The 25,783-nt window shown below is 41.6% G+C and overlaps 1 protein-coding gene across 1 annotated transcript in view; it reads left to right on the forward strand.

Annotated features, from left to right (window-relative positions):
• Positions 1-23,683, forward strand: part of Prim2 (DNA primase subunit 2) — a 202,660-nt gene extending 178,977 nt beyond the window's left edge. The window contains exons 13-14 of the mRNA XM_034522057.2: positions 13,395-13,463; positions 23,140-23,683. Coding sequence (XP_034377948.1) covers positions 13,395-13,463; positions 23,140-23,358 — 288 coding nt within the window. The 3' untranslated portion in view covers positions 23,359-23,683. The remainder of the gene's footprint in view (positions 1-13,394; positions 13,464-23,139) is intronic.
• The last annotated feature ends 2,100 nt before the right edge of the window (positions 23,684-25,783 follow it).

Raw genomic sequence — 25,783 nt, forward strand, 5'->3', positions numbered from 1 at the left:
AGGGACGATCCATGATATCTAGTTAACTGCTGATGGTGCCTGAAGCTGAAGTCAGCTCTTCTGAGGCTGGGGAAAAGCCAGGACAGAATCCTGGCTCGTTCTGTCAGGCTAAGAGGGAGTGGGACTAAGAAAGTCAGGCCAGAAGCAGGAGCAGAGGGAATGTATTAGTCAGGGTTCTCTAAAGTAACAGAACTTATAGGATGAATCTCTATATAGGAGGGAGATTTATTAGAATCACTTACAGGCTATGGTATAGCTAATCCAACAATGGCTGGCTACAAATAGAAATTCCAAGAACTCAGTAGTTGCTCTGTCCACGAGGCTAGATGTCTCAGCTGTTTTTCAGAATAGACTAGAATCTGAAGAAGTAGGCTTTAATGCCAGTGAAGTAATGGACTTGCCAGCTAGGTGACAGCAAGCAGGCCCAGAGCACAAGCTTCCTTTTTCCTTGACTTTATATAGACTTCTAGCAGGAGTGGCTCAGATTAGTGGTGGGGTTTCCCAGCTCAGAAGATCTGGATTAAAGGTGTGTCTTCACAGGAGTCTAGTATGGCTGTCCTCTGAGAGGATCCACCATACAGCTGACTCATAGAGAAGTAGACACCCACAGCTAAACATTTGATAGAGCTTGGGGACTCTTGTGGAGAATAGGAAAAAGGATTGCAGCCCCATAGGGGGATAGGAACTCCACAGGAAGACCAGCTGAGTCAATGAACTTAGGCCTCCTTGCACATATGTAGCAGATGTGCAGCTTGGTTTTCATGTGGGTCCCAAACAACTGTTGCTGTCCCAAAAGCTATTGCCTGTACATGGAACATGTTCTTCTAGCTGGGCTGGCTGCCTTGTCTGGTCTGACCTCAGTGGAAAGGATGCACCTAGCCTCCAAGAGACTTCATATGCTAGGGTGGGGAGAGGGAGAGGATTGTGAGAGGGACTGGGAGGGGGCAGTGAGCAGGGAAAAAAAGGTGTGTCTTCTTATCTCAAAGAACTGGATTAGAAGATCTTTCTGTTTCAAATTAAGCAAAAACTCCTCTCAGGGTCTCCCCATTGTTGGGTTTTAGTTAATTGTAGATGTAGTCAAGTTGATAACCAAGAATAGCCATCACAAGGAGGAAATACACCTGCAAAGAGGGTGAGTTTTACAAAACACGCTGTAGAGAAGAGCTTTCTAAAGACGATTGAGTAGAGGCTTTTTAAAAGTAGTAGCTGCATGCGCTGAATGGATTATTCATCATCTCATCGGTATTGGTCAGGGGGTCAAGATAATGGTGGGAACCAAAAGTGAGAACTTACTTATTTAAAAGATAAGAATAAAAGTGAATGTGGGTGACTTAGAACATAGTCTAATAAAAAGGTTGTCAGGTCAAGCATATACGTGTTTAAAAGTAAAGAAGGGGCTGTGTCCCACCCACCCTGCAACCACCCCAGGTCCCTTCTGCACTGCTTTCAGCTACCCCAGCCATCCAGGAGCTTAAGTAAGACACCAAGAAAGAACTCAGTGACATTGAGGAGAGAGAGCTTGAGCAGGAAACTGCCGGAGTGATGCCCAGGAAGCTGAGCATACAAGCACGGGGCTGAGGGAAGGATGAAAGCAATCGGGGTGAGAACAGGATTCAGTCAGGAGATAGAGACACTCAAGGGGACATGAAGACGGAACTGAAAAGCCCAATAATCCAACTAGAAAACTCAAAAGGAAAGCCTTCGATGTACACTATATCAAGCAGAAGATAGAATATCAGATCTCAAAGATAAAGTAGAGACTCTAAGCCAAACAATCAAGGCATATGAAAAAATTTTACAACACAGGAAAGGGACACACAGGCAGTATGGAACATCATGAAAAAAACAAAAACAAACAAACAAACAAACAAAAAAACAAGCCTTAGAACTATAGGCGGAGACAAGGGATAGGAATCCCAAGTCAATGGCATAGATGAGTTCTTCAACAAGATCATAGAAGAAAACTTCCCCAAAATAAAGAAATACACACCCACCCAGATACAAGAAACCCGGAGAACACCACACCTGGAAGAATGAAATTAGACCCATATCTATCACATTCTACACAAACTAACTCCAGATAGATCAAAGACCCAATTAATACATATATGTGTATATGATGTATCCTATATATTATATATTACATATAGTATTTATATTACATATGGTTTCTTTTTCATAAAATTTCATACAATTGCCTTCATATACAGTTGACTAACTGTATATGAAGCTTTGTAACTCGTGTATCCATTACATTCACAAGTTTGTTCAATCACCACCATGTCAAGTTTCCAATCTTTACATCACCTCAAAAGAAAACCAAGATTTATTAGTCAGTCTCTGGGATTTGGCAAGCAGCAGTCTACTGTCTTCCATGAAGCTCTCCCAGAATCTTCTCACCTGCTTTCCTCCGTGTCCTGTCTCTATCAGATCCCTGGACGTGAGTCGAAAAGTCTTAACTTAGTGTCCTTTAAAATTTTTTTTTTCTACAGCTAGAGGAAGTGTGTGTTCATGTATTTTGCTCACTTTTCTGTTGGTTTGTCCTTTTCTTGGTGAGTGTAATAATTATCTCTGTAGATAAGGCCCTTATCAGATATATGACTTAAAACTGTGCTTTCTCTTTCTGTAGATTATTAATTTCTTGATAATGTAATTTGGTGGAAGCAGATTTCAATATGAGTGAAGTCCAGTGTGTATTCTTTTGTGTCTCATGTCTCTGATGTCCTATCTAAAAGTCCATTGGCCAGAATTAAGATCATGAAGACTGACACCAATATTTTCCTTATCTGCTTTGTAGTTTTGGGTCTTTGATCAGTTTTGAGGTGGTTTTGTGTACAGTGTGATGTTGAGAGTCACTTTGCATTTGTATGCTGATGTTCAGTTTTCCAGACACCTGTCATTAAAAGGTAGCTTCCTAGTTGGTAGTCTTGCACTTTTGGCGAGAGTAAACTGTAGCTAGAGATGTAGCTAGGGGATGGTCCCTCCAAAATAACACAGAGAAAGGTGGGTGTAGGTGTATAGAGTATTTTCTGAACTATTAGTTCCATTGTTTTGGTCTGTATGTCTGTCTTGATACTAGTACTACAGTTTAGATATCACGGCTTTGTACTGGGTTTTGAACCCAGAAGTGTGAATTCTCCAATTCTGTTTTCAATACTCTCTTGGCTATTCTGAGCCTGTTGTAATCTCCTGTACATTTCTGGATCAGCTCTAGTAGTTTGATGGATATACTTAGTGTGCTTGGGTAGTATTGATGTCTGCGTATTGCATGCCAGTCCCTAACACAGGACATCTTTCTTTTACTTGGCCACTCACACAAGACATCTCTTCTTTAGTCAACCAATTCTTAACCTGGGACATCTCTCTTTACTCAGCCAGTCTCTCACACACGACATCTCTTCTTTACTTGGCCCCTTCAGTTCCTTCCTTGTGTTCCACATTTCTCAGCAAAAATGTTTTTGCTCTTAATGCATTCCTGGTACTTTATAATAAAAATGTTTTTCTTTCTCTGGACATTCATTACTGGTGTTAGAAAGACAACTGGTTTTTATTCATGTGTCTTTCATTGGTAGGTAGTTTATTGTAGTAGGTTTTGATGGATATAAGAGCAGGTCTTCTGAGAAGAGATGCAGGATTCCATCCTTTCCATCTGGATGCCTTGCATTTCTTGTGTAGTTGCCTGCTCTGACTGGAACTTCCAGTGTTGTGCTGACTGCAAGGTAAAGACAGGTGTCTTGATCTTGTTCTTACTGTAGCGAGCTGCCTTTAGTCTTCCCACAGTGTACTAACGGTGGGTTTTCATAGCACCCTTCAGTATTCTAAGTAAATCCCTTCCACTCCTAGCTTAAGTGGGAGTTTTTGTTTGAGCCTCTGAAAGACAGTGAACATATCAGGTGCCTTGCAGCATCCATTGAGGCGAATCACAGACTTTTGGTTTTCTTCACTTTGGCAAGGCACTGTATTACATCAGTTGACTTTCTTTTTCTTTTTTTTTTTTTTAAAGATTTATCTATTTATTTCTTATATATGAGTACGCTGTAGCTGTTTCAGACACACCAGAAGAGGGCATCAGATCTCATTACAGACGGTTGTGAGCCACCATGTGGTTGCTGGGATTTGAACTCAGGATCTCTGGAAGTGCAGTCAGTGCTCTTAACCACTGAGCCATCTCTCCAGCCCCCCATCAGTTGACTTTCATACTGTAGACCACTTAGTGTCAGTACAGTAGCTCTTGTCAGGACTTCTCATCCTTTAGCTGTGCTGCTGGATTTGATTGATGAGTGTTTGGTTCTGCCCACACCAGGCAGGCACTCTACCATTGAGCTGTAAGCACAGCCCACACTTGCTGCTATTTTATTGGGGATTATTGTATATAAGGGAGCTCATTCTGTTGTTTTCTCATGATATATTTGTCTAAAGTTTTCATTATCTTTACTGGCAGGTCTTTAAATTTTGATTTGATATTTTGGTTGTTATAGTTTAGTCTGATCTCATTTTTGACAACTTATGTTTCTAAGAATTTGTCTATTTTATTCGTCTACTTTTTTTGTTTGTTACGAGATTTCCTTTGTTTCTTTTAACTCTTTGAACATATTTAAGATGTGTCTGTGTTGTTCATGTTTGACTGACTGGGGCAGGCTGACTAGCTATTGAATTGATTTCTCCAATCTGGGGTGTATCAAAAGGCAATGTGTTAGAAAAACAGCTCTTGGAAGGCTTGGGTGTATTTACTCATTTCCCTTGTGTGACTGTCACTCATCAAACCAACAGTGTTATGGTGCTATACCTGCTGAGTGGAGCTGGGCACAGTTGGCTCTCAAGCCACTGGAGTTAGCTTTAATGTAACGTTGGCTGTCAGTGTGAAACACACCATCTAAAAATTTGTATGGAAAAGCACAGTAGCTTAGTCATATGTTAGGTTAATTCCATGCTAGAAATGATAATACTTGTGACATATTTGTTTTAAACTATTAAACATAATTTTATCTGTTTCATTTGTGCTTTTTATGAGTGGCCATAGAAAATGTAAAATCCCAGCCATGCCCTGAGCTATACCATTGTAGGAGAGCCCTGCTCTCGATGGTGATCTCTGAGCTTTAAGAACTCGAAACTTTTCATCATTATCAGAGCTATTAGGTTCTGTCTTCACATTGTACCTTACTTAGTATTTGTTTCTGCATATACGTGTGTTTGGCTTTATGCAACTGACAGGTTTACAAATAAACTACTATTTATAGTTCATTGGTACTGTTTATGAATGGCTTTAATTTCTTGTTCATTTTAGTGTTTTTCAATAGAGAAGGAGTATTTGTTTTGGAATTTTGATTAAGCATAACCATTAATAATTATTTCTAAAGTGGATCTGATTAGTGTTTTCAAGAAACTTAAGTAGTGACATCAAAGTCATCGAGTGTGGAAAAGTATGTGTTCTTCGTACTTTTTGGAAGGCTAGTGGACCTGTTTTTCACAGTCCAAAAACTTTCAGGCAATTACTGACCCTAAACTGGTAAGTGCTTTTTAATGAAGAAATCCACTGGTAAGTGCCTTTTAATGAAGAAATCCTTTTAAATGGACAGTTTAAAAGGCTTCAAAATAACCGTGGCAGGGTTTCATGGCAGAACTGATAAGTGCTCCAGTAAAATCTCATGGCTCCTTATTTATGTGTATATAAATCTGAACTATGGAAGACCATGGTCATGTTGTCAGATAAGGAGCTCCCACCATGGATGATGGCATCCAGTCTCCATCACTGAGGACACAGTGTCTGCTGTGGTGCGGGGCCCACTTCTGGCTGCACAGCAGCACTGGGCACTGTCTTTAGTGGTGGAGTCGAGAGCGTGTCATTAGTAGATTTCATTAGTCAGTCACAGAACTGCAGTAGGGAAGAGAAGTGATAGTGGGATGATATGTTTGTTTTGTGACAAAAAAATCAAATATTTAATTCGAGTATTAAAATACATTTTCTTTTTTAGACGCCATAGGTATTTATTTTTTAAAAAATATTATTCAAGATAAATAGTTCAAGGAAAAGTCACACATGAAGTTGAGTAACATTTGCCTTGGTTGATGAAAACATTCACTATTCTTTTTAAAATAGTGTATTTTTAAAAAAATAGTACTTTTTTATAGTTATATATTTTCTGTAGATTTTTTTATGTCAGAAATTTCGATAGAGATAGAATAGTATTTATAGATACAGAGTGGTATTTGCTACTGTAACATAAATCCAACCTGTCTACTGTAACTATAAGTCTGCTTTTCTTAGTTGTTCTTGTGACCTTTTTTTTGTTTGTTTTTTTTTGTTTTGTTTTGTTTTTTTTTTTTTTAAAGACAGGGTTTCTCTGTGTAGCTCTGGCTGTCCTGGAACTCACTCTGTAGACCAGGCTGGCCTTGAACTCAGAAATCCACCTGCCTCTGCCTCCCAAGTGCTGAGATTAAAGGCATGTGCCACCATTGCCCGGCCTTGTGACCATTTTTATAGAGTTTTTTTTGCCAAAGTCCCCATCCGTTTTGGAGAAACAGACTTTAATAGAAAATTAACTAACTGTATTCACAAGGCAAATACTTGAGATTCTTAGTCTTCTCAATGCCGATCCACTTCAGAGCCATGGTGTTTACTGTCAGTTTTACAGTGCAGTTCCTGTTAGATAATTAATTAATTAATTAATTGATTAATTCTGTCTGTCTGTCTGTCTGTCTAAAGTGTTTATTTGTTATACATAATACATATATACATGCATATAATGCGTATGCACCGTTGAATCTCTTCATCCTTGGAAAGTTATTAAGTGGCAGGCTTTAAGTGTTGCTTCTCTTTTCTGTTATACTAGCATATCCACTAGATGACTCTGTTCCAGTTGCTGTTGAAGACGTGAAGAATATTGTAAGAGGTGACACTAATGAGACCTACCCAATGGAGCTAATGTCCTGGCGGGTGCTGGAATGCAGGGGTGGGGTTGGCTTTTAGGAGTAACTCTGGTGACAGTATGGGTCTGTTGTAAGGGAAAATCAAGAAGCCTGGTTAATTCTAAGAGAAAGTAATGGGGGCTGAGCAGTAGAGAGCAAGAGGGAAGTCGTACAGACATTTGAAAGGAAAATTCTTGACATGCAACCTTATCAAGCAAATGAAAGTGTGTTTTCAAGAGAGAGGAACTTGGCCTTGCTCTCTCTAGTGAAGGTCATGGCAGAGGTGCCAGAGCTGGTGAGTGAGAAACGGGTGCACAGCAGTATGTGCAGGCGAATTCGTACCTCTGTCTGCCAGGCTTTCCTTTCAAAACAAGGAAGCGTAGAAGTGGAGTGGAAAGTCTGTGCAGTCCGAGTCTCGAAAAGTCGAGCTTTCCGGGGAGAAGCAAGGTTGTTTCTGCTACACACACACACACACACACACACACACACACACACACACACACACACTCGAGCCGTGTGTCTAATTGGTGGGTGCGGCATGTGCTGCTGTGCACGAGTGGTGTCAGTCACCGGGCCGAGGGTGGGCAGGTGGCAGCTTCTGCTGCCAAGCAGACCTAGAGCATCACTGGCGGGCACTGGAGTAAACCATGGGAGGAAGCTGCACCTGCGCTCACAGCTAGACTTGGAACACGCACCGTGCAGTGATATTTATGTTTATTTCTCTTGTTTGTGTGGCGTTTCCCACCCATGTTGATGAACATCCTATGTGTGGATTGGCCGGCAAAGCTCCGGCTGAGAGATGTAGTCATTCAAATTAGAAAGATGGTTACTTCATCTGTCTTCAGAGACATCTTGGTTTTGCCACTTTACTAGGATACCTTACCAGGTGTGGTACATGTAGCACCCACACTTTGAAGGTAGAAGCAGAAGGGCCATGAGCTTGAAGCTAGCCAAGGCTATGTAGACTGTGGCAGCAGGTTCAAACCAGAGAAATCCTAGCACCAAGAAGAGAGGTGAAGGCAAAGCCCCATCCCTAACCGAGGAGCCATTTGTTATCGATGTCTGCTGGGAGAAGGAAGATGCATTTTCTTTAATGGAGTCTCTGGGTAAATCAGCCACACTCAGGACAGGCCTCACCCTGGAGTACTCAGACAGCACGAAGCTAGCTCTGTGGTGGGTTGGGTGGATAGATATTTTTTTCTTTATTAATTTGTTGTTTGCTTGGTTCGGTTTTTGTGTGTTCAGTGTTTTGTTTTGAGAAGGGATAGGGACAGAGGAAGAGAGATGAGAGGCACAAGGACATGAAGTTATGTGGGTAGGGAGAGGACCTAGAGGAGCTGGAAGAAGGGCAAACATGATCAAAATATTGTAAGAAAGAAATGTAAACAAGAAAGAATAATGACAAAAGGGAGAAGGGAAAAATAATTCTCTTAGGGAAATAGCCAGTAACTTGTCCTGAGGATAAAGTAGAGTTCATTTCCTTTACTAAACATAGCAAATACAAACTAATGAGCTTTTTTATTGTGAAGATGAAAAGCTGAATTATTTCATTTTTTAAAGTTTAGAATTCTCCTTGGTGGATTTTATTTGCCTAGTAGAGGATAAACGAGAGCTAAGGGGAAAGTCAAGGCATATAGATGACATAAACATTGTCCTCCTGTGTCACTAAGAGCTAGGCTGCTGTAACAGTGCTCTTTCATCAGTGTTTTACTCTATAAATACTGGGATGAAAACCCAAAAGTCTTGCTGCCATTTGAGCACTAGTCTTAGATCTTCATGGAAATTTTTCCTTTGGTAATTTTGTTTTCAAGGTTGGTGTGATTGTTGAGCTTGGTTATATTTTTCTGGAGCATAATTGAAAACTTGCTGGGCAGGCCTAAGAGTTGCCTGTGGAAAGTGACCTTAGGCTAGGACAGGGAAGTAGGCTCAGATACTTTGGTCATCCTGATTAGCCCTTAGAAATGTACTTGGGTTTAATACCTTGCTTTTTCTTTGACTGTTTATTGTCTTGCTTGTTCCTTCACTGTTTGCATCTATTGTATTGCTAGACCCACAACCTAGAACTGACCTTAATACTTGCATGTAATCAAAATGGTATAAAAGCATAAAGGAGGAGGGGGGATGGGATGGGGTTTCCAGGGAGGGGAAATGGGGAAAGGGGATGACATCTGAAATGTAAATAAAATATCCAATTAAAAAATTTAAAGGCAAAAAAAAAAAAAAAAAAAAGAGTTGTGGTGGCTTATTTCTTTCCAGCTTTCAGGGATCTGCTCTTTGGAATTAGTGCTGTCTATAAGAAAAAGTAGCGTTTTTCTGGGGTCTTTGTGATGGAACAGGAAGACTGGAGAGTTTTGTCAGGGCTGTAGACCTCAGGGCACTCCCTCCTGTCTCTGGCTTTCCCACTCCCCCATCCGGTTCCCTCTTCTCACTGTCTTCTCACTGTCTCACTCCTTACGTGAGTGCCCACCCACCGTTGTGCAGACTGCGTTTCCTTGGCTCTTCTGTTTCTGATCCTTCCTCTGGCCGATCTCTGCCTCCCATCCTCAGAAGTACATGGTCTGTATATGGTTTCAGTGTTTGCCTGAGCGTAGCCTGTGGTGAGCACGTGAGGAGTCTAGCTTAGTGAAGATAATTAGTGAAGATAATTCGGCATCTTCTAGGAAGGACTGACAGTCCATGAGATTGGGCTGCTACATCTTTCTGAGTCTTTTTGGCTTCCTTTCTTGCCATATGATAGCTTTCTTCCATTTCATCCTCATTAGACGCCAAACTGATTCAACTACACTACCATGGGCCTTTACCCTTCAACATGGTGAGCTAATAAACCTATAGTAAATCGGGTGCCCACTGTTGAGCATTCTGTTACGGCACACGGCGTGCACTAATGCAGTGTGCCCTCATACAGCACACTTTTTGTGCTCCTGAGGCTTTATGCTAGAAAAAGAACACTGGAGAAGCACTGTGCCGAGTGCATCATCTGTCCTTCCTAGCTCTTTACCCTTAGGAACACGTTGATACTGACCCAAATTCTGATCCTCAGAGTCTCTTAGGCCTTTCTTAGCTTTCTTTTTTTGTCTTTTTTTTTTTTTTTCCCTAGAGCTGAAGACCAAACCTAGGGTCTTGAACCTATAATTGTGCTTTTCATCACAAACTTAGAGTATTCGGGGCATATCTTGGTTTTCCCTTTCATTTCTAACTTCATATTTCCTGCCTTGAAGTCCCCCAGCACACCAGCCATTGTATCCGTGCCCATCTTGCTGACTATGCCAACATAGAAAGAGCAGCGGCATCATTTAAAATAATCACTCATTTTCACCTCCCTTCAGAGGGGTGAAGAGATCGTAAGAGCCACAGGACCAGGAACTCAGCTCAGAAGCTGTGTCTTCTCTACAGGACAGGGAAGCTGTCCCACGAAACCTCAACAACATGGGTTACCTAAGCAAGATCTGAACACACACACACACACACCCCTTCAGGAAATGTGAACAGCAGCTGGCATGTCACAATTGATGGGGGAGATCTCACCAGGCACCACCACTAGATGAAGCGCTACAGGCACTTAATGGCTGCCAAGAGAGGGACAATCAGTCTCCCCACGGATGAGCCTCTTAACCTGTTTATGCAATGTCAAGTGTCATCTCTAGAAGCATATACATACAAGTAAGCAGACTAAACACTGTATTGATAAGGTTATGTGCATGTACATGTAACTATCATGATTAAACAAAAGAGCAGTGCAGATAATACATGAACATGGAGGGAGACAGTGGGAGCCAGGAGCCAGGTAGGCTATTAAGGGACAGAAGATGATCAGAAGATGTTATGCGCATCTACCAAGTGTCATAGTAAAGTTTGTACAATTAATAAATGAGGATGGGAAGGCTTTGTATGTGCCTGTGTCCTGTTGTTGAAGAGTTCTTAGAGAAACATTGTTTTTTAAAAACCTAGTTCATTATGTTTAGAGAAGCGTTTGAGCAGGCGGTTTTGAGAGATGTCTAGTGTTCTGTTGTAAAGCATCATCAGGACCCTTCTGCTTGGGCATTTCCATGTGAAGTACCTGCCTCTTAGAAACTGTGTCTGCCTGTTAGGAAATGCTTCAATCCCAAGTATGAGCACTTCTACCACCACCTCTGTTCTCATCTTGGTGGGATCCACCAGCCAGACCCAGAGTCTGGAGAAATGCCCTCTGTCCCTAGACTGTCCTTTACAGTTAGGAGTCTGGATTGGAGAAAGTCAGTTCACTTCAGCCCTGAGAGATCACCTGTCGGCCTGCATCTCTGCAGTATACATCATAATCTGGACTCTTGATAATTGTGTTCTTAGGTGGCTTCAGATTTTCTCTTTAATTTTGAAAGCCTATAAGTTGTTTGTGTAGTCCTCTATGGAAAACTAGATTAAGCTAAACATGATTTCTTAATTCTTCTCAAAATTGATCCTGTCCCTAATGAGAGCTCCAGGCAACTTTGTTTTAACAGGATGCATTTCTTGTCTGAAATAAAACTAGCATCTGACAGTGCTCCCTAATTGCCTCAGAGTGCTCTTGGAATTCTCCTTGCTTCACTTTTTCCTCCACACGTTTGTTTTTAAACTTCCTCTGCTTCATCTCCTTTATTCTAAATTTGTCAGTTTTCTTTGCCATAAAACAAACAGTAACAACAACAAAAGCCCAATATTGTCTTTGCTTTCATCAGACCTTTAAGGTTAAACAAATCTTTTGTTCATCTCAAATATGCTGTGCTGTGATTAGGAAGGTTCTTTTAAAATAGATGGGTGAGTGATTTCAAACCAAAATATTTTTGTTACAGAAGAGTCTCTTTTGTAAGATGGGTGATGGTAGAGATAGCCCTGTTCATAATCTGAATTTAACCAAAACCAAATAAGCAACAACAACAATAAAACCCTGGAATTTTCGATTAGGTCTGCATTTCACACATTATGTCTTATTTTTCACTTTAATTTTTTACATGTGAATATCCACCCGTGCTGGGTAGCTTTAACCAACAGCTATACCTAAGCTCTGCTTGCTTGGGTGCACCAGTCCTTGTTTTAATTGTACATGAAAGGATCATAAATATACCGCATGGTTCAGTCTTATCTCTTAATTAATTTCATCTTCAGGTAATGTATGGCAGCACATCTTAACTTTGCATTTGAAGTCTTTGAAATGACAGTTCAAATACATTAGTCTGCTGTTACTGCTACCTGTAATGAATTGCAGGTTCATTGTTACATAGCTTTAATGGCCGTGGAAAAGCATTGGGATGTAAGCTCAAAGTGTTGGTATTACTTACAAAATTTGTGACTTTTTTATTTATTGTCATTCATTTTTAATTAATTTATTTTCATTTTTCTCTAAGGAAAAACATGTCATAGAGGTAAACAGAATCCTGAGTTCTGTGACAGGTTGACATTTGCACAAATTTTTCAGATGAATGTTAACTGAAGGTGATATAAAATTTGTGTATAAGACAGTCGGAAGAAAACAGACCCTTAACAAAGTCTTGCTGGTGCGTGATGCCCCTTTTACAATTGTGATTTTCTTGTCAAAAATTATAAAGCGATATTCCATGGTAGGAAGATGGACTTCCAGGCTGTGTTCCTTTGTGGCAGGAAGGTTAGCCTTTTGAAAGCAGGTACAAATTAACCTTTTTCCAGAGTTCTGTTTCCCATCGTTTGAGGTTATTTCTTAATTCCAACATTTTTCTGTGCTTGCTAAATGGCTCAAATATATATTTTATTTATTTGGAAGTGTCAGAGGACATGAAACGTCACACCATTGCACTCTGCTGATGAGGACAGGCACACCATCCTGAAGAGACTGTGTGAAGTAGGATTGGAAAGCAAATTGTGTTTACAAATGACAGGATGGTGTTCCTAATAGATGCTCAGAATAGGCTCTTCACTCTCGAGTTGTGCTGAGCTTTTTCTAGGTATAACTTCATTACAGAGTAGACAGTCTGAAGGCAAGCTGTTGCCTCTCTATGCTGGTCTAGAGCGGTTTAGTTCAGTTTTTCTCTTGGATTCACAGCAGTGTTAGTGCTGTGTCTCTATAAACATGGGATGGGAAAATAAGTGTGAAGAGTGTATTTGATTGCTTCATGGCTCCATTATCAGATTACTAGATTCAGAGCTACAGGTTTTTATTTTTTTTTAAAGATCTTGCAAATGATATGCTGACAGTAAGCATCAAAGTCAAAATACCAGGATCTGTTCTCATCTTGTTGTCAAAGCAATGATATTAAAAGCCATGGGCCACAGGTCAGAAGGGTCAGTGGCTATCACTTGCCATCTGTGTTTTAATGCTGAGCCACACCACTCCTGGACAATCTTAGCATTGTTGCACTGTCTGGAGCACAGCACTAGTGATTTATTTATTGAGTTTCCTCTTTGGAATGGAGATTATGAGAAGGCCAACAACTGTGGCCGCGGTGGCTTAGAAGAAACTTAACTTGTGTTTCTTTCTTTCTTTTCTTCCTCATTCATTTTAGATTTTGGATTTGGTAAAGGGGAGTCATTACCAAGTAGCCTGTCAGAAGTACTTCGAGATGACACATAATGTAAGTAAATTGTTTAACTTTATAGATTGGTTGTATATGGCTTGTTGCTCTGTGTTTTGTTTGGTGCTTTTATAATGGCATAGTGTTAAGTAACTTACAAAGGTTTATAAAAGGGCCAAACAACCAAGATGGACCATACAAAAGTAGAAATATGAGGAAGATGCATCATAAGAGGATCTGACCACACTGTAGCTGTACCCACTGCTCCATGTCTAGGTTCAAGGTCGTTAATTTTTTTGTTTTTTTTTTTTTTTTTTTTGTGAAAAGGCAGATTAGAAAACCTTTAGGCTTTATGATGTCTGTCAACAACTAGTCAAATGTGCCACAACATTGCAGTAGCTATCATAGAACATATATAGTCATAGCTGTGAACTTGGAGAACTTTGTCCTTAACAGCAGTAGTCAGTCTGTGGGTCATAACCCCCTTAGGGTTGAATGACCCTTTCACAGGGGTCGCCTGAGGCCATTGAAATACACAGATGTTTATGATTTGTTACAGTAGCAAAATTACAGTTATGAAGTAGCAATGAAAGTAATGTTATGGTTGTGAGTCAGCACAGCATGAGGAACTGTATTAACAGGTCGCATCATTAGGAAGGCCAAGAGCCACTGGTCTGTAAAGGGTCAGAGTTGGCTCATAAGTCTCAGTTTGCCAATTCTTCAGGATGATTAGATCTGGAACCTTAGCTGTACCTGTCCAGAAGAACCAAGGGCACTTTTCATCTTCTGCAAAGGAAGTCTGACATATTTGTGACAGCTGCTTGATAATAGTCTAATCTGCTTCCCGAGGCTTATATGTTTGTATGTAGAGCCATTGTTTACATATAACTGCATGTAACATGTAAACAGTTGCATGTAACTACAATGGAGTCAAGAAATGGGGTGATGATCTTGCCTGCCTCCTTACTACTGCAAGTCCTGAGAGGTAATTTAGATGAGCACCGAGTGCTTCCAGCTGACACAGAGGGGCTTGAAATGTGGAAAGCAAGAACCACAGGCTGGAGAGGCCTGCAGGAACAGGATAAATAACCCAGAAAGTTGAGGCTGGCTGCCGTTGGGAGAATAGCGGTATACTGGAGAATGTATGGCCTGCTACAGGCATTCATGTGGACAAAATTCAGAGCTCTATGCAAACCAACAGAAAACATCTCTAGCATAGATCCAGCCCACTAAGGCCTCATTCACAGCCACTATTTTGTGTGTGGCTTCTGACCCCAGAACACACATCTAAGAGTCAGCTTTGGAGGCCCATGCACCTCCTGAAATAGTTTGTGTGCACTGCTGTGGAGTGTGATGTTCTGAGCCTCCCCAGAAAGGCATTGTATTTGTTGAACTCATTATCAGCTACTGTGCTAAATTTTATAATCATATTTTCTATTAAGTTGTCAAAGATTTTTAAAAAAATTCTGCCTTCTATAATTGCTGAATTTTCTTATAAGCCCTTATAAGCATTCATAGGAAAATTGTTTTATCAACAATTAAAATGTTAAATAATATGAGCCTATCTTTGTGGAACCCTTAATTCATATCAGGCATGTTGCTAAGTTCTTTGAGCCCTACAGCCAGGCATTTTTGTAACACATTAATGAACACAGCATAGAGAAGTGAGAAGCCTGGGGAAGTTCTTGTTGCAATGGAACATGGATTTGAACCTGAGCTATCTAAGTCAGTAAAGGTCTGATAGGCAAACCATGTTCTATATCTGCTACTAGAGTTGAAAGAAATCTTGAGGTGATTCTAGACAGGAAAATGCTAAACACTGAGGCACTTTCAAGGTTAGCAGATCTAACGCATAAACTATGGCTTATGTATATGATTCCAAGTGGCTCACTCAACCTGTCTCCACTGACCAAAGGAACATCTCGAGCTAGAGATGGGCCCACCACAAATCATGTCTTCTACATCTAATTGGAAAATGTCACCCTTGGTGTAAGCACAGCTTATTCTTATAAAATTTGAAGTATTTGTCGTAAGAAAATTGTAAGCAACAACAACAACAAAAAGTTTCTTTAGCTTGATCATGGCAGGACCCACATAGCATCCTATGTCTGGGCTTCTCAGCACCAGCCTTGAATGCCTGCTCTGGGAGCACTTCTGTGGTGTTCCCAGGTCAGCACCAGCCTTGAATGCCTGCTCTGGGAGCACTTCTGTGGTGTTCCCAGGTCAGCACCAGCCTTGAATGCCTGCTCTGGAAGCACTTCTGTGGTGTTCCCAGGTCAGCACCAGCCTTGAATGCCTGCTCTGGGAGCACTTCTGTGGTGTTCCCAGGTCAGCACCAGCCTTGAATGTCCCGCTCCCTGGGCACCTGTGTGGCAGTTCCTGGGAGGAAGGGAACAAACCTGTATTCATGAAAACAGGGAACCAACAAAGGACCAATGTGTAGACACCACCAGAAGTCCAGCTTGGTGAACCAGTGAGCTTTATTGGGGTTCCACAGGAATATGGGCAAAGGTTACTTACAAGAGCAGAAACTACTCAAAGAGCAGCATCACCAAAGCCCACCCCAGCGTGAGTGAAGGGAACCTGGGAACCTGGAGCCCGCTGCACAGCCTGCAGGCGCTCAGCAGAGATGGGTGTCCTTCCATGGTGACACTTTGGCCTCAGACTTTTCCAGCTCCCTTGGCTGGTCTTGACTTGCTCTGGGCAGCTTAGCTTACCTCTTCTTCCAGAAATTCTGGCTTCTCCGAGGGTCTCTGAGCAGTGCTAATAGCCTATGTGTGCTTAGAGAGGAAGCAGACCCAGTGAATCTGGTCATTTTCAGGGATTTCCTGAAGCTTATTGAATTTTTTACTTCGTGGGTTTAAAGAGCTTCCCTGCAGGTGACACTTTCATCCCTTTTAACCTGTGTGTTTCAAGGAGCTAGCTTTCCCTTAGAACATTCTGGCTCACCCCCCCTCCCCCCCACACACAGACACACACACACAGACACACACACACTTTATAGCATCGTTTGTCTCACAGGCTTCCCTCCCAAATGGAATATTTCAATCTCAGAGGAGACTACTACACATTAGGACCCAGTGTCTTGCTTTGCTTGCTTAGCTTGAGCCTTAATTTCATATATGCTCTCAATTATTTGTGAACATTTTAAGTAAAAAGCCTCCAAACTTTCAAAATTTGAGATCTTGTCTCTCATCTTTAATTTTTAAAAATAAATTAGATTAAAGATTGAGGTATACTAAATTATTCCCTCCCTTTTCTGTTTTTTTTTTTTTTTTTTTTTTTTTTTTGCTTTGATTTTTTTAATATAGCTCACACTGGCCTCAGTTACTATGTAGCCCCAGCATGAACTTGAGTTTCTCATCCCCGTCTCTGCCTTCTGAGTCTGGGGATAATAAGCAAGCACTGTACCAAGTAAGTCACACCCCAGCTTACTGAGTTCTTAAACATGCTTTTGTGGTGTCCAGTGTAACTAGGGCTACAATTGCCTGTTTTAAAATCTATCTTAGTTTGCTGAAGATGTGCATGGAAATCCTTTCAGATCTAGAAATAGCGTAGCTTAGACTGTGTGTAAACCAATGAAAGAAGGTTCTTTGTATTCTCTAGATCTATTACTACAGAGTTTGAAATGCACATACCTTCATTTATTATTTTTAGAGTGTAGAAATAGAATCTATTTTTATTACTCACTTCTTGCCATCCCATCTCCCTCCCCTGTAAACCTCTAGGTTCATTTTCCCCAGGTCTCTGTGATGAAATTCACTTTTAAGAGCAAGTTTTGAAAATGAACGCGTTAATTGATACCATTTGCGGCAGCCCTGTGAGAGCTCCATATGGCTCTGTGGTAACACCAGCTGCCTCATTACAAGCTGTCATCGCAAAACCTCTTGATTAAAACCCGGATATCCCATAGGTAAACAGCATTTGCTCCATTCGTCCCTTCTGCATTTCCGGAGCAGACATACGAGACCTGTTTATGTGGAGGCCGTCATGTGGAATATGTTGATTCCTCCAGTGGCTGTCAAAAGCTGACCTAATGAAAGCTGTCTGCCTGGTGGTCTGGGGTTTTGGTTTTGTATTTCATGTGCAATGGTGTTTTGCCTGCATGCATGTTTGTCTGAGGGTCTCTGAAACTGGAGTGGTAGACAGTTGTGAGGTGCCATGTGGGTGCTGGGAATTGAACCCGGATTCTCTGGAAGAGCAGCCAGAGCTTCTAACTGCTGAGCCGTCTCTCCAGCCCCAGGTGTGGTGTTTAAGACAGTTGCATGTTGCTGCCCTGTATCGTTTGCATTCTTGTAAGCTTTGTAAGTAGAAACACCAGGCCTTATATAGGTTAATTTCTAAGTTTTAACTGAAAATGGCTTCTTTAGAAATTGATCCCTTTGAATATTGACTGGAGGCTTAGTTTCCAAATACTAGAGCATAACTTCCTTCCCATCATATAAACCGCTACAGAAGTCTTGTGAAAACCTATCACGCTTTCTTAAAGCCACACCACCATCTCATGTTTAGAACCCCATCATAGCTTCCTAAGTCATTTCTCAGAATCTACACATGCCTCATACCATCTCTTCCTTCTTCATGCAGCAGGGAATGATATTTACAATAGTGGAATTTGATTATTTCATTAACCTGGTTTAAAGACCTCTCTGTGGATTTCCATTTCTCTAAAGATGAAATTTGAAATTTAAAATGGGTTTTATAAAACATTGTCCCGGTTCTTACCAGTTCTGTGGACCTTCCAGGTTGATAAGATACATGCTTTATATTTGAAATCCCTTCCCCCAAAGACCCATGTCCAGCTCATGGTACCAAAGAGGACAGTAGAGCCTTTAGGGGATGGAATCTAGTAGAAGGAAGCTAGGTTATAGAGATCACGTCCTGGAAGACACGGGGATGCTGGTTGTTGCTCTGCCATCAATTTTATGAGTTACTGCCTCAATGCAGGCAGCCACAGACAATTGACCATGTACAGAAATCCCAGAACTCTGAGCCTGAATAACCTTTCCCCCTTTACAAATTGTTTATCTTGACTATTTTATCACAGCAACACAAGGTGTGTAAAGATGAAAAGGTACCACAGTGTTTCTCTGTCCCAGTACCATGTGCAAACATAATTCAGAATCATCTACAAAGAAACCATCACTGACAGTAGCAGCCAGTGGGGAAGGGGAAACAGAAGAAGCAGGGGATTAGTAATGTGTTTCCACATCGTGGTTCTTAGGTTCCCAAGCATGAAGGGAATCAAACAGAGTTGTATATTTTGATGAGTAATAAAGAAAATAGCAATTGTGAAATGAGGAATTCAGATAATGTCCTTTTCCACAAGTTGACTTTAAAGAGAGCTTACTATCATTGTTTGGCCTGATTTCTATTTGTCCCCTTTCCCTAAACAAGCAAACCAAGTTTATTTTTCTGAGCAAGACAAAAGAAGTCTACATGGACCCATATTCTTCAATACAAAAGGGAGACAGGGCTCACCCACAAGTGCAGTTCAGTCAGAAGAATGTTCATCACACCAATAAGCATCTTCCAGACCACAAGTTTAGCAAAATGAGTTAGACCCCTTGTGTCTGAGAGAAAAAGCCAGAAACTCCACACAGACCGTGATGGCAGCTGGTCTCAAGGCCCTGGCCCTGCTGCAAATGGTCAGTAAAGGCATTAAAATGGAAATTCATAAAAGTGCTTAAATATATTTTAAAGTTAAGACTTTTTTTCCTTTGTTAACCCTTTGATGTAAAAAGCAAGGAACTGTTGAGTATAGCCTTGTGGTTAGATTCAATTCCATCTCTCTCTCATACCTGTAATATGCAATCAACAGTTTCTAGTTGGGGTGTCTTTAAAGTGGCAGGAAAAGGCATCAATCTTTAAAGTGACTTCTTTCTTTTGGGAACTCTACCATATTTTAATTGATGATTTATCTTTCTTGACTCTTAAAACACATGACGTGGATTCCATAGACCCACAACTCTCTTAAACTTCATATCCCACTAGTTTCCCCATAACAACCTAATATCATGCCACCATTGTTACACTCATTTCACAGATGAGAAGGTCAGGCTTAGAAAGGTTACTGTATTTTATCTTGATCACCATGAATTCTGAGACCTCAGTTTAGTTTTGTTATTCTCCTTATATGACTATAATATTACTATTTTGCCAGATATTAGGTTATTTTTATAAGTTTTTTCTTTTCTTTTTTTTTTTTTTTGACTTGTAAAAACAATCTTTAAAGGGTCTAGAGAGACAGGTCAATGGTTAAGAGCATTCTGGTGGTTCTTGGAGAGAACCTAGGTTTGGTCTCCAGCACAATTGTCTGTAACTCCAGTTCTGGGGGATCTGGGATCCTTTTCTGAGGTAACTTACATGCAAGCAAAACACGTATGCACGTACTTAAAAAGAAATAAAGCTTTAAAAAATATTTAAAAGCCAATTTATTTGACTTTGCATAAAGCCTTTTAATATGGTCAGAAAAGTAAGTGCTCTAGTCAAAAGGCCTCAGTTTAATGTGTTTTGTTAAGTTTTGTTTACTTCCACCTGTATGTGATACTGTGTGTGTATAGTAGGACATTTTCCATGTGTGTGTGTTGAGCACCCCCCATTCTTACCCGCTTATTAGACCTTTTGTTCCCTCCAGCAGTTTCATGTCCTTTCATAACTTAAACACATACACGATTTTAATGTACATGTAAAGTCAGGGAACCACAAACAGGGACAAGAGAATATCTGTCTCTCTCAGACTGCCATACTTTGATTACTGGGATTAACTCCAGTCTCCATTTTCCCACAAATGACATAACTTCATTCATGATGCACACAAATATCCCATTGTGTGTATGTACCACCTTTTCTTTTATCCATTCCTCGGTTGCTGGACAGCTAAGTTGGTTCATACCGTACTTACTGTGAATAGGGTTACAGTAAACAGTGATGTACAGATATTTGTACGATACATTGACCTCAGTAAATACCCATGAATGGTGTAGATACATTTTCACTCATATAAATCCAGTTACTAGCTTGGTGACTGAGTAAGCTGTTTCCTCTCTGTAGGCATTAGTTTGCCAGTTTATACATTGAGGGGGTTCAATTTAAAGGAACCATAGTGTCCTCCTGGGCTCTGATTTTTCTGTTCATAAAATGTGACACCTACTGATTGAAATGTTTGAACTTCTTATGAAACACATCAGGTCTTTCAGGAACTGGACAAAATCAGATATAATAAAGAAGTTCATAAATTATGCCATTGTTAATAAAAATTATAAATTTATCATAGAGCATCAAGGAAACACTTAGAAATTAAGCAGCCTCCTCGTTAAAAAGATAAAAATTGTTTTCTTGGTGATCTGGGTAAAGTATGTGTGTGTGTATGTGTGTGTGTGTGTGTGTGTGTGTGTGTGTGTGTTAACTATAGTGACTGGCCCAACTTATTTAGCTGCTAAAGAAGTCTGGAGCTTCTCACCAGGAAGCCCCCCTTTTCTGGTCATCCTCCGTCTACAGAGGGTTTTCTGAGATACACAGCAGGTTCTTTGCTCCTCCCACTCCACATTAATCCGGCAGATATTATTTATAGATCTGATCACACCCCTCTCCTCCTCACAGTTCCAACTCCCTTACACCTAGACAGTTGTGTCTAGACAGACCCTGACTTTCCAGGAGTCTTTCTAACCTTGTTTCTTCTCCCTTGTGTGCCTTCCCAGGCCTCGTCACCCTGCTCGGCTTCTGCAGCCTCCCTCTCCAGGCTTTCACCCTCTCCATCTAGCCAGCCCCAGCTCAGACAGCCTTGCCCACAGAGCCTTCCCTGACCTGCCTCTCCAGAGTGATAGGCATCTATCTGTGGCCCTACAATTTCCATTTCTGAAAATGACTTTTTAGCTTAGGAATACAAGGCTGTGGTTTTCCTTAGCTTTAATTTTAGTCAAATGCATTCTCGTGTTCTGAGAAACTACTGCTTATAACACAGTTATGTATATAGTAAGATGTGACGTATATGACTGACTGTTGTGGGCTCAACTCAGTAAATATTCATTAGATACCTGTTATGTACAAGTGAGCTCAAGACAAAGAGTGGGGTGTTAAAAGCTGAAACATGGGGCCATAAACCTGTAGTCTCAGCTACTCAGAAGCCTGAAACAGTAGAATTACAAATTCAAGGCCAGGCAGGCTTATATAGCCAAAGACATAGATACAGACACTGTCTTTAACAAATAAGTAAATAAATAGTAAGGTAAATAAGATAGCATAATGGTTTTTGACCTAAAAATATCAAATGAAGATACCACATTTTTCAAACCTAGCAAAGCTCAAGCCCAGTGGTATCTGTTGTCACCTGCAGAAAGGAATGTTGGGGTTCGCTTCAGCTTGTGTGTTGCCTGTTACTACAAAAGGGAATGTCGGGGTTCGCTTCAGCTTGTGTGTTGCCTGTAACTGCAAAAGGGAATGTCAGGGTTTGCTTCAGCTTGTGTGTTGCCTGTAACTGCAGACAAAAAGGTCGGGGTTCATGTTAGATTGTGTGTTGCACAGAAGCAGCAGTCCAACCCATTAACTGAGCTGAAGAAAGTGACTCAAGGGTCTCATTTTTAAAGTAAAAGTCCCCATTGTATTATACCACACACTGAACATAAAAGACTTCTCAGTTTTCAGGAATAGATATTGTATATGTTTACAGTACTTTCACCTTGGCTCAAGGACAATAGTACCATCTCTGTCCTTGGTAGTGTAATCTTGGGCAAGATCCTCAACCCCTCTTTCTCAGTTATGTTACCCCAAAACTCTGAAAACCATTGATACTTTAGCAGAGTGCACAAAACAGAATGTGGTTATGATACCTGGCACACAGTGGGTGGGCATGCATGCACGCAGTGGGTCAGCAATAAGAATTTACTGATAATGACAAGATGTTTTTATTCATCATTGGTAAATTTTAGGAGCACAATCAGAATAACACTGCTTGCCCCTCCATCCTTTGTGATTACTCAAAGCACAGAGTAATGAGGAATCCGAGCTAGTCCTCAAAGTTCAGTGTTTGAGGAAGAGAAATAGCATAAACTCTTAGGTTCCCAGTAAGTTTAAAGAGCAGATTTTCTACACCAGGATGGATTACAGGATGCCCCTTTTCATTGTACCAAACAAGATTCCATATGCCAGACCTAAGCTCTGAAATACACTGGTGCCAGGGACCAGAATCAAAATGGTCAACGTGATTTTAATACCACTTTGAAAAGGCTTGGCCTGAGATGCGCTAAGGTCTAGGGGTGCAGTAACGTGGGCGCCACCAGTGACCACTGTAACATAGAGGCTTGCTCAGGCTTGTTTCCCAGACTCTAGTACTGTTGTGCAGGGGCTGGAGCTCAAGTCATACATGTGCTGGGAAAAGGGCCCCACCACCGAGCTGCACTTCCAGCCAGCCCCGTCGAGTATGTTGAGTATTCGTCAACAGACATTGGAATTGACGGTGCATAGGACGCGGAGCGCTGAGTGGTTGTCCACAGCGTTGCAGCTCAGTTACTGTGCGCGGAGGAGGGAAGCAGTATGTTTGATGTGTTTGAGCAGTTTTGAGTCATCGACTGTCGAGTAGATAGTGGATAGGAATCAGAGCCAGCTGCAGAGGTTTGGACTGAGCCGTGATGTGCACAGGATCTTCAGCGGAAGCTGTGAGTTGGGGTGGGGACAGCACGGAAAGCCTTGTTTCTAGCTCCGCTGTGTGCTAATGGTAAGACTCTGCTTCCTTGGGCAGGTGGACGATTGCGGCTTTTCCTTGAATCACCCGAATCAGTTCTTTCTCGAGAGCCAGCGGATCCTAACTGGTGGCAAAGATATCAAGAAGGAAGCCAGCCAGCCAGAGACGCCTCAGCACAAACCCAGCGCCCAGAAGACCAAGGATGCCGCATCTGCTCTGGCCTCCCTAGACTCCTCCCTGGAGATGGAGCTGGAGGGGCTGGAAGACTACTTTTAGTAAACGACCGTGGCTGCTGTAGTGACTCCCAGTGAATACATCCCTGTTTGGAAGGATTGCCTTTGTAAGCCTTCTCCTCCCACACACTCATGCACACACATTTACTGGGAAAGCAGGCTTACTTCCACCTTACTTTTGACAGAATGAAAAAGGAAGTATTCTATTGAAAGCTGTCATTGAATATTTTGTTTTGAATCCTGTTTCAGAAAATTGAAAACAGTGCTCACAGACTAAAACCCTCAGGCAACAGTACAACTAAAACTACCTTTTAAAGTTTTGCATAATTTTGGCCAGTTTGTGCTGATAAAAAACATATATATGACTATATCTGTGTAATTAGGAGTCTTATTTCACAGTGGATCAGGCATTATTTGTTTATTTGAAATACTTATCACTGTCGTTCGCTGTGGGGGCAGAGGGAGCCCTGAGTGAGGGTGTACTGTTGGCATGGGTGTGGCCTTGCTAGAGCGCCAAGGCCTGAGGCTCATGGGAGTGGCAAAGCCTTCCTCTTGTCTGAGTGGGAATGCTGATAGTGTGTGCAGAACAAACCAACCAATAGAGTAAACCAACCAGCCACACCTCCCTCCTCCTGGTGCCTGCAGCCTGGCACTGCTACCCCACGGAGACAGCCTGGCCTACTGAGATTAGTTCAGCTGTCTCCTCACTGCAGATGTTAAAACAAAAAACAAAAAGCAAAAAGCACACGGAGTGTCTGGTTGCTGCTGCCGTTGGTCACTCCGTCAGAGCAAGCACGGCCTACGCAGTTCCCTGTCTCCTGCATGTGTGTCTGTGTTGTGTCCTTTCTTCATTGCATCCTTGTCCCAGTCTAATGAAGATTAGACACTTTTCCTTTTTTTTTTTTTTTCTTTGTGGCCTGTTTGTTGTCCCTGAGTGGCAGCAGACTTCCCTGAAATGGACAGTGACTTGAGAAGAGGATACTGTAGCTGTTTGTTTAGGGGACAGGGTATTAAGTGACAGCGTTCTGCATCTCTGTCATTCTCCTGTTTCTTACGGAGGAAAGGAGATTTTAAAGTCTAAAGCATGAATTACCAAATAGTTTGGTGACTTGTGTTTCTTTCAAGGCAAGCAGTGGCACTTGGACAGCACTGTAAATGGCTGCAGACCTGCTGCATCAGTTTCTGCTCTTACCTCTGGCAAGGAGGAAAGGTGGGCCCGGGCAGGCAATGCAGGCCGAATTCCTCTGCCGCATCTCCACTCTCCCAGAGGAGCTACCATTCTAAGAGAATGGAATGTTTGCACTGAGAGAACGATATTAGTTCATATCAGTCTTGTCTTCTGGTAAGGGGTACCATATGGTTCCTTAACCATGTGATTCAGAATCTAAATTGAAAAGACACTGTGTTTGGAAAACAGGACTATTCAGAGTGATCGATTTCAGTCTTACGGTATGTCAAAGGTTTCTTAGAATATTTAGTTACAATTAAATGAGAGGCTAGCTGAGCAATTGTTTGGTTTTGTGAATGTTACTACCTACTTCAGAAAACAGCCTTACTTTAACTGACTGCTCTTCCATGGAAGCCTCTGCCGTTCTGTCATCCTTAGAATTCTCAACAAGAATCTGATGATTGTCTACCATTGTAAATCCTGAGTCTGTCTGTCCTTCCATCTGTCTCTTTCTTTTTCTCCCTTTCTCTCCCTCTTCCTCTCTTCCTTTCCTTCTCCCTCTCCTCATTTCCCTCTCCCTCTCTCCCTCTCCCTTTTCCCTCTCCTTTTCCCTCTCCCCCTCCCTCCCTCCCTCCCTCCCTCCCTCCCTCCCTCCCTCCCTCCCTCTCTCTCTTTCTTTCTTTCTTTCTTTCTTTCTTTCTTTCTTTCTTTCTTTCTTTCTTCTTTCTTTCCTTCTTTGTTCCTTCCTTTCTCCTTTCCTTCCTTCCTTTCTCCCTTCCTCCCTTTCTTCCTTCCTTCCTTTCTCCCTCCCTCCCTCCCTCCCTCCCTCCCTTCCTTCCTTCCTTCCTTCCTTCCTTCCTTCCTTCTTTCTATTATGAACAAGTGTTCCCTGGAGTTCTTTTTAACCACAGGGTTAAGATAGCTTTAGAATGTTAAGCATCCCAGTGTAGGGCTGTAGTAGAGTAAGGCAATGCTGACAGTCTCATCACGTGTGAGAAGTCTTAAGGTCCCCGTAGATGGCAGTAGAACATGTCGGGAGTAGAACAAAGCTTGGGGAGGATCTTTAATTGCAGGGCCATCTTTTGCTGCTGCCTCCTGTCCACATTTCATGAGGCAGGACAGACTGGCTCATGGACAGACTGTGGACAGACTGGTAGATGTTTCTTCATGTCTGTTTTTTATGACTGTTTCAAGACTGTATGTCATCTTCCTGAATGTCTTACACATCTCTAGTCAAACTCATGAATGACACTAGGTCTTAGTTTGCAAGTTCAGTATCCCAGTAATAAGGCTTGATCTG

Source organism: Arvicanthis niloticus, chromosome 17 (assembly GCF_011762505.2).
Source record: "Arvicanthis niloticus isolate mArvNil1 chromosome 17, mArvNil1.pat.X, whole genome shotgun sequence".
NCBI lineage: Eukaryota > Metazoa > Chordata > Mammalia > Rodentia > Muridae > Arvicanthis > Arvicanthis niloticus.